The sequence below is a fragment of the Vombatus ursinus genome, unplaced genomic scaffold (assembly GCF_900497805.2).
Source record: "Vombatus ursinus unplaced genomic scaffold, bare-nosed wombat genome assembly UNPS02014775.1, whole genome shotgun sequence".
Lineage (NCBI taxonomy): Eukaryota > Metazoa > Chordata > Mammalia > Diprotodontia > Vombatidae > Vombatus > Vombatus ursinus.
This window is the reverse complement of record NW_020954553.1, coordinates 13,901,209-13,910,027: the sequence shown is the minus strand read 5'-3', so window position 1 is coordinate 13,910,027 and position 8,819 is coordinate 13,901,209. Positions and strand designations below refer to the sequence as shown.

The 8,819-nt window shown below is 51.2% G+C and overlaps 1 protein-coding gene across 1 annotated transcript; it reads left to right on the top strand.

Annotated features, from left to right (window-relative positions):
• Window positions 1-2,240: 2,240 nt before the first annotated feature.
• On the top strand, window positions 2,241-7,230 carry ADPRHL2 (ADP-ribosylhydrolase like 2). The gene is made up of 6 exons (XM_027864784.1): window positions 2,241-2,451; window positions 4,955-5,051; window positions 5,272-5,479; window positions 5,643-5,827; window positions 6,209-6,309; window positions 6,839-7,230. The coding sequence occupies exons 1-6, from the start codon at window positions 2,241-2,243 to the stop codon at window positions 7,129-7,131; spliced, it is 1,095 nt and encodes a 364-aa protein (XP_027720585.1). The 3' UTR covers window positions 7,132-7,230.
• Window positions 7,231-8,819: the final 1,589 nt, after the last annotated feature.

Sequence of the window (8,819 nt, the reverse complement as noted above, 5' to 3'; positions counted from 1 at the left end):
CTGTGCACACAATACTTCAATGACAGCTGCCTCTGCATGATATGAAGGTAATTCTGACAAAACTGAAAGGTCCCACTAAGCTGGAAAGAGTTTGAGTACAGGCCTATTGTTGCTATTGTATGGGTATCATACAAGGACTAAGGTTCAGCCTAGATGAATGTGGAAAAAGCTCATCATCAAATGCTTACTTTGGGCAAGGCTTTTCTCCCTTTCCAGGCCTCAATTTCCTTAGCTGGAAAATCTGGGAATTGAACCAAATTATAAGCTCTAGAGCTAGAAAGGCCCTTCGAAGTCATCTAGTTCAACTTCCTTATTTTACTGATGAGGAAACTGAGGTCCAAAGAGACTAAATGACTAATTTCTAAGGACTCTTCCACTGCTGAAATTCTACAATTTTGGCCATGAATGGATGAGTTTCTTAAACATAACTTAAGAAACCACCTACTAAAAGTACAGAGGTAAGACTGGGATCTGTGCAGGTAAATATACTACAGATCTCTGAAGTATTAAAACTATGCTTGCAGTGCCCTGGGTCAAGTAGGGCCACAAGCAGAAATGAAGATGTTTAAAGCTTTGTCCCCATCCTCAGGAAATTCTGAGCCCATCACAGAAAATCAGTAGTTAAGGGAGCTTAGTTGGAAAGAGAAACTAGAAGAATCACAGAATGTCCACAGTTAGGAGGAGCTTTAGTTGGCCTCTAATTCAGACCTTTTTTGGTGTGATTGATCACTTAGGCCATGGCCTAAGGATCCCTTCTGAAAATCATATTTTTATAAAATTGAAGCGAATGCTAAATTTCAGTTAGAAGTTAGTGAAAATAAAGATGTCATTTTTCCCCCATCCAAGCTCATGGACTTCCTGAAATCTGTCTTAACCACAGGTTAAGAACCCCTACTCCAGTCCTATTCTCTTTGGTTAAGGCTGCAAGAAGTGACTTCTGCCCTTTGAAGCTCCCTTCCCCAACTCCCACTAAGAGGTAGAGCTAAGATTAGAACTCAGATCAGTTTGACTCCAAATCCTGGATTCCTTATACCACACTTGACTGGGATTTGAATTCTCTTCTGCTGCTTACTTGGAAAGGCCCCTTGCTCTAAGCTTCACTTTCTCCATCTGTAAAATAAAGAGGGTGGGGTGAGATGCCTAGATTGGATACCTCTAAGGTTCTTGCTAGGAGGCAGCCACATGCCATAATGGGTAGAGGGCTGGCCTTAATAACAGTTATTAACAATGTAACTGTTAATAAATGTAGGTTAATTACTTCATTTGATCCTCATGGGAAATTCATGAGATCGGAGATATTATCCTCATTTTACAGATGAGGAAACTGAAGCTCAGGGTGAAAAGCCTTGCCCAGGGTTAAATGCTAAGTGCCTGAGGCAGGATTCGACCTCGTGTTCTCATTCCAAGTCCAAGGCACTTACCGACTACACTAGTATACCTTGGTTCAAGTCTTAACCATGACAAGGTTCCTTTTACGTTGTTGTGGCCATCGTATTGATGGTTTTCCTGGCTCCGACGACTTCATTCGGCATCACTTCATCTAAGTCCTCTCCAGGCTTCTTTGTATTCATCACCTTCCTCGTTTGTACACAGCTCCATCAAATAACTAGCATTTATAAAGCGCTTTAAGGTCTGCAGAGCGCTTTAGAAACATCACCTCGTGTTCTATGACGGTCCTAGCCCTTCCCCTGTGGACCGACAATTGTCTCGGGCTCCTCCGAAGCCGCCGCCTGGCTGCGTCAGCCTGGGCGAATGACCCGAGCGAGGCTACGAAGCACGGAGGGCTTGCAGCCGAGCCAGACCAAGAAGGGTCTCTCCCAGCCCGTCCATTCTAAAGGCCAGAGAAGTTCGAGCTGTCGGGATGAAAGCGTGTGAAAGGAGAACGGGTGGGAGCAAATGCCCAGGAGGGGCGGGGCCTCACGAGGGAGAGCCGGGGTCGGAGCGGAGGAAGGGGCGGGGCAAAGGAGGGGGGGCCTATGCCCTATATGGGGGTGGGACCTTGCAGGGCAGAGGCGGGGCCTGCTCGGGGGAAAGGAGTGGGGCCTCCTAGACCCCAGTATGGGGAGTAGGGCCTTCCAGGGCAGAGTCGGGCTCTTGCTGGGCAGGGGCGGGGCCTTCGCAGGGCCACGGCTTCTTGGGTAGCTCGGCCCGACGCTTTTCTGCCGGGCGGGGGGGTGAGGGCGGTGGAGGGAGGTGGGCGTGCCGGCGCCCCCGGAAGTGGCGGTAGATTGTGGCGGTTGATGGCGGCTGCGATGGCGGCCGGGGCGGGCGGCGCGGCGGTCGGGGCGGCGCGTTCTCTATCGCGGTTCCGGGGCTGCCTGGCCGGGGCGCTCCTCGGGGATTGTTTGGGGGCTATCTACGAGGCGTACGAGAACGTTACCATGGCGTCACTGCTGAGTCACGTGGGCAGCCTGGAGCCCGAGCCTGGAGCTAAGGGAAGCGCGCGCACAGGTGGGAGGAGCGCGCGCACACAGGTGGAGGAGAGGCGAGGGGCGCGTGCGCCGGGGGGGCGGGGCCTAGACAGGCATAAAGAGGATAGGCTTGGAGGGTCAGTTCAGGAGCTCGCGGGGCGGGGCGGGGCGGGGCGGGCCGGGCCGGGCCTACCCTGGCCTACCCTGGCCGGACCTGGCCGGACCTGGTGTACCCTACCCGTTCTGTGCGGAACCTGCTCTCCTTTCGGTTTCCCCTGGAGCTGAGACAGCCCTCAACTAGGAATCAGAAAGTCTAGGTTTTGTTGAAGCTGGAAAAGCACTTCAGAAACCATGGAGACCCCCCTCCCAGGAGTCAGGCCCGAAACCCGCCTTGGCTTGAAGACCTTCAGTGCCGTGGAGCCCGCTCCTTCCCAAGGCAGCCCTCTGCCCCTTTTGGATCTCTCTGACTGCTATCCGCCCTAAATCTGCCTCCTTGTAACCTTCCCCCACTACTCACAGCCCTTTTATCAGAGACCAGCCCTTCCCATGGCCGCCTTTCCTCAACTGGAAGAGAGTTGCCATGCGTCCTCTAAGTCGCCTCTTAGTCATTCTCAAAATTACCATTTCCTTCAGCCGCACCTCATATGCTAGAACTGGAGACCATGGAGGTTGCTTTGATTTAGACCCATTCTACCTCATCACAGACTTATCGCCTAAAACATATCCAAAACCAGGCCCAGCAATCCAGATTGGGCTAGATGACCTCTAAGGTTCCTTCTGAGGTTGAAATTGTGATCCTGTGCCTATCACCCACGTATTCCTGGAAACTGTGACTCTTAATAGAGTTTAGGATTGCATTAGCTTTCTTGTTGCCTCACACTGAAATTAGAGCCCACTGATACCCCTAGAACTGGAACCAGAGGCCTGGGGGCCACGTGTGGCCCTCTAGGTCCTCAAGTATGACCCTTTGACTGAATCCAAACTTCACACAACAAATCCCCTTAATAAAATGATTTGTTCTGTAAAACTTGGACTCAATCAGAAGGCTGCACCCGAGGACCTAGAAGGCCATTTGCGGCCTCAAGGCCTCAGGTTCCCCACCGTTGCCCTAGATCTTTCCTAGACAATTTGTTGTCTAGTTTTGCCTCTACTATTACAATTGAGTGGTTGATTTTCTGAACCCACCATTGAATTTCATCTCATTTGATTCTGCCCAGTGTGCAGCCTGTTAAAATCTTTTTGGATCCTGACTTTGTCATCCAATATGTTAGCTCTCTCTCCCATCTTTGTGTTATGTGGAGATGTAAAAAGTATGTCTTCTATGCCTTTAACCATGTCATTAATGAAAATGTTAAATTGTCAAACAGAGTAGAGGGTCAAGGCAAGGAAGTCAAGGAAGGAAATCTCCTTGACCTTCCGTTTTCTTTGCCTCAGTTTCTCCTACTATAAAAATGAGATTACATTAGGTAGTTTTTAAGCTTCTCTTCTAGATCTGATTTTTTTGTGATCTGTGTCCTAAGTAGCTTCCCTCTCCTTTTCCTGCATTTTACCTATCCCCTCTTCATCTGTATCAGCAGGCACTGGAAATTCAAGATGCCATAAGAAGGTCCATGATGAGACGTGCAGGGCAAGATAATAACAATACTAGGACATGTGCTTCGTAGCATAATGTGGAATATAGGCAATTAAGACTGCTGGGGTTCAGAGGAAGGACAACACTGGGGTCAGAGAATGTCTTATGGAGGAATTAGGATTTGATTGGATCTAAAGGGATGACCAGGAATTAGGCAGAGGGGGAAAGGTACATCTGCTTTGGTGAAGTCAGATCTCATTGACTTGAGTGAAGGGGCTTATGCTAGGAAATGGTGACAGAGAAGGTTGGAGAGATAAGTATGGGCTAGATTGTGGAGGGCCATCAATGCCAGGATAAATTATATCCTGTAGGCACTGGAGAGTCATGGAAAGTTTAGAGGCTAGGGGCTGATATGTGCAGAGAAGTGTTTTAGTAAGGTAATTTTTTTGGGGGGGGGGTAAGGCAATTGGGGTTAAGTGACTTGCCCAAGGTCACACAGCTAGTACATATCAAGTGTTTGGTCTGAGGCCGCATTTGAACTCAGGTCCTCCTGACTTCAGGGCCAGTGCTCTATCCACTGCACCACCTAGCTGCCCCTAGTAAGGTAATTTTGCAGAGACAATGTAGGTTGGCTTAGAGAAACAAAATCCTAGAGGTTAAGAAAGATGAAGAGGTTTGGACTTAAGGTGAATGCCTCAACCAGAGTGTTGGCAGGATCCATGGAAAGTTGGGGGGGGTTGAAGTCAAGATTTACCAAGACTCACAGTGCCTGGATGTGGAGGGCCAAAGAGAGAAAAGAATCAAAAAGGACTCTCAGGTTCCAAATTGGGAGAATGACAGAAATACAGAATTGTTTGGGGAAAAAGATGATCTCACATTTATCCCTGTTGAGTTGGAGAGGGATGACTGCCCCTTGACTGCATTCTCAGCCTCCCCCCAACTCCACCCTACCTCGGCCCTCTCCCTGCAGAGGTCCTGTACTACACAGATGACACTGCTATGACCAGAGCCCTGGTGCAGTCCCTGCTGGCCAAGGAGGCCTTCGATGAGGTGGACATGGCCAAGAGGTGAGGTGGGGGTGGGTGAACAAGGCAATTCCCTGATGTGGCTAATGGTTGTCTAAGGTTTCTGAGCCTCCTGCCCAGAAAGACTAAGACAATGACCCCTGCTGCTTATCCCTAGACCGTTTCTTCTGCTCATCCCCCTTCCCTCTCCCTGGGCTATTTCCTTTTCTTGGCTTTGGGATCTCTTGAGGCCCAGCCAGGGTCCTTGCCTTTTCTTCTCCAGGTTCGCTCAGGAGTACAAGAAAGATCCAGATCGAGGCTATGGTGCCGCGGTGATTACTGTGTTCAAAAAGCTGCTGAACCCCAAATGCATAGATGTCTTTGAGCCAGCTCGGGCTCAGTTCAATGGGAAGGGTTCCTATGGCAATGGGGGTGCCATGAGGGTAGCTGGCATCTCCTTGGCCTACAGTCATGCCCAAGATGTTCAGAAGGTGTGTGAGCTAAGCTGACCACTGGGGTGGTTTTTCCTTCTCTTCCCTCTTCTCCGTGGCATGGTGCCAATGATAGCATTCCGTTCTGCCTCCATCCTGTTCCCTGGCACAGCTCTGATGACAATTATTCTTTCTCTGTCCTTTCCCACCTCGCTTTCTGCAGTTTGCCCGGCTCTCAGCCCAGTTGACCCATGCCTCCTCGCTGGGCTTCAATGGTGCCATCCTGCAGGCTTTGGCCGTGCACCTGGCCCTACAAGGGGAATCGTCTCAGGAGCAGTTTCTCCAGCAGCTCTTGGACCACATGGAGGAAGTGGAGAGTGATGACCGGTCTCTGTCGGAAGCAAGGGAGTAAGTAGGGATGGACACTTGAACGCTGTTGGCTGAGTGTGGGCTGAGCCATGAAGGTCTGGGCATGAACTAGGCCAGTGCTAGCAATGGACTAGGATCTGATCATTTTCCTTTTCCTTTTTTTCTTGGAAAGCACTGAGTAAAAGTTGAAAGAAGTCCATACTTTTTCAGAGGAAGAGGTGCCCTGTTGGGACTCCTTGGATCTCAGGGAACAGATGCATGCTGAACCAGATTTTACACTGTCTGGGCCCCCCCCCCCATTGAAAGGGTCTTCCCCTAGATGCTTCTCAGCATTCTGAGACCTAAGACCTACTCCATTCTCCCAAGTGTGGCCTCTGTGCCCATGAGCTGTGACCTCCCTGGCCTCTCTTTGATTCTCAGGCTGGGCATGGGGGACCGTCCATACTCGAACAAACTGAAGAAGATCTCGGAGTTCTTGGAGCAGGGCTTCATGACCAAGGAGGAAGTCTTGTCTGAACTCGGTGGGTTGGCTGCAGGCTGTACTTTCCTCTCCTCCCACCCCCTCCCTCAGCCCCAGATGGCTAGGCCTGCCTCCATCCTTCAGGGCCCAGAGAGGAGAAGATGCTATAATTCCCTACCCTGACTTGTCCTTGCCGCCCCTGGGTCAAGGGCAGGGATGAGGACGTGCATCTCTGCCACTGAGCTCTTCTCCCAGGGGAGAAACTTGGCTCTTGTGGAGGTTGAAGTGGAGAAGCTGGGGTGGGGGCTCAGGTTCCTTTACCTTCTTTTCAGCTTTGAAAGCAAAAAAGTGCCATCTTACCAGTGCCCAGAAACGACGCACCAGTTTAACTTATCTACCATAAAACACAGGAGTACTTTAGCCAAACTAAGTGTCTTGACTACTCATTTGGCCTCATCTATTTCTCTTCCTTGAGCCAGCTTACTAGGCTTAAGAACCTTCCCAATCATGTGACCCAGTCGCACCCTTGAAAGAGAGAAATCTCTGTGCTGGGGTGATCTCAGACTGCCTACACCTCGTGTCCTCCACAGGGAATGGCATCGCAGCTTTTGAATCGGTCCCCACCGCCATCTACTGCTTCCTGCGCTGCATGGCTCCTGACCCTGCAATCCCAGCCACCTTCAACGGCCTCCAGCGGACGCTCATCTACTCCATCTCCTTGGGGGGGGACACCGACACCATTGCCACCATGGCTGGGGCCATTGCTGGGGCCTACTATGGGTTGGAGCAGGTTCCAGAGAGCTGGCAGCAGAGCTGTGAGGGTTATGAAGAGACTGATGTGCTGGCCCGCAATCTGCATCAGCTCTTCAGTAAGGACCTGTGAGCATTGTTGCCAGCGCACATTCAGGCAGCAGCCCCTCACCAAAAGCGGCAGACCTCAGGGCCTCCTATGCTTTTCTGTCCTGCCCCTCCTGCAGCCTGGGTCCGAGTGTGGTGATTGGGAGCTGGGGCATGGGAAGAGGGGCCCTTCGTTTCATTGGTGGTGAGTGAGTGGTATAGGTGTGGTCCTCTGCTGGCCGGGCCCATTGTTTGACCACATCTGTGACCCCCCCAAATCCCCAGAGCTTGATTCTGGGGCTTGAGTCAGGACTACGTGACTAAAGCAGGAAAAGGTTTGAACTGAAGGGAGATATTTCTGACTCTTGGCAGTAATGAAAGATAATTGAAACCATGGGTCTGGGGAGGTAGATGTGGCCTCCAGAGTCCCACTCCTTGCAGGCTTGATCTCAGGAGTTTTGCTTTCCTGGACTGACCAAGCCTGGCCCACTGGCCTGGGGACTTCGAGAGTCTTGAAGTTGTTAGTTTGAGGGACCTCTTGGTTGAGGTGCCGCTGGACATAAGCTCTGTTGGGCTGAGTACCCTCTACAGCTTCCACTGGAAATCATGCAGCCTCCCAATAAAGTTACTGGCAGACCCTGCTGGTCTCTTCCAAGCTCCGTGGTCTTTGGCTCTGGATACTTTGTCTCTTCTGCCTGTGGGACTTCTTTGTTCCATCCTGGTAGTGTGTCCCAGCAGGAATGGTGTTGGGGGGTAGAGCTGGGAACCCAAGGAGACAGGGAGGCAGGTTCCTCTGAAAGAGCCTGAGACAGCCTGTGGGATCTGTGGGGAAGGTCAGAGTAGTGGCCATTCTGAGAGCTTTTCTTGCAGGGTGTCACAGCGGGGCTTAAATGATTGGGCCAATTCTACCACAAGAATGTTTTCCTCAAGGATTTGAAAGCTACTTAGCCTTGGATATCAAGAAGGGTGAGGGAGTCGGGGACAAGTATGGGTCCAAAAAGTTTCTCCTGCCCAGTGGGAGCCAGACTTGGCCCCTCAGGCTCACCAGATCAAGGACAGAAGCCTGCTTTGGGGCAGCTGCAGTGGAAAGCGAAACGGCACCTGATGAGAGTCAGGGCCAGGCAAGATCGTTATCTGTGTGACTGATGGCCACAGGATTGTTCCATGTGGAGCAGCAAGAACCCTGTTACATCTGTTTTGTCGAAAGCACTCTTCTGCAGTCTATCTTATGGAATGTTTCCCCTTGCAAGGGTCTTGTTTGCTTGCCCTAGCTGGCTTCCAAGAGGAAGTCGGTTTGCCCCAGAGCAGGGATGGATGCACTTGGGAGTTTACACAAAGAGTCTCATTCCTGGATAGGGAAGAGTGCGTCAGGCAGCCTCTCTGGGATGCTGCTGCCTTGCTGGAATCTCTCCTGCCCCCTCAGAGCTGTGGGAATGTGAGGTCTGAGCCCCCTGCCTACCGTGGGGAGGTCTAGCCTGGGGAGCAATTTGCCCCTCACTGAGAACAAAATGTGGTGGTGGTGGGGGGGGGGGGGATTGTCAATGACAGCTATTTCTAGGCTCAGTTGGGCCTCCTTAGAGACCAAATTGGATTTTCCAAAGAGTCAAAGGATAGGTAAGAGTGTCCCAAGTTGGCTGTCCCCAAATCTGCCTAGCCCAAAGAATAGAGAGCTCTCCTTGAGGAAGTTAGTACCCCTGGTTGCCCCAGACCAAGGCTGTCAAACACACGCTTTCA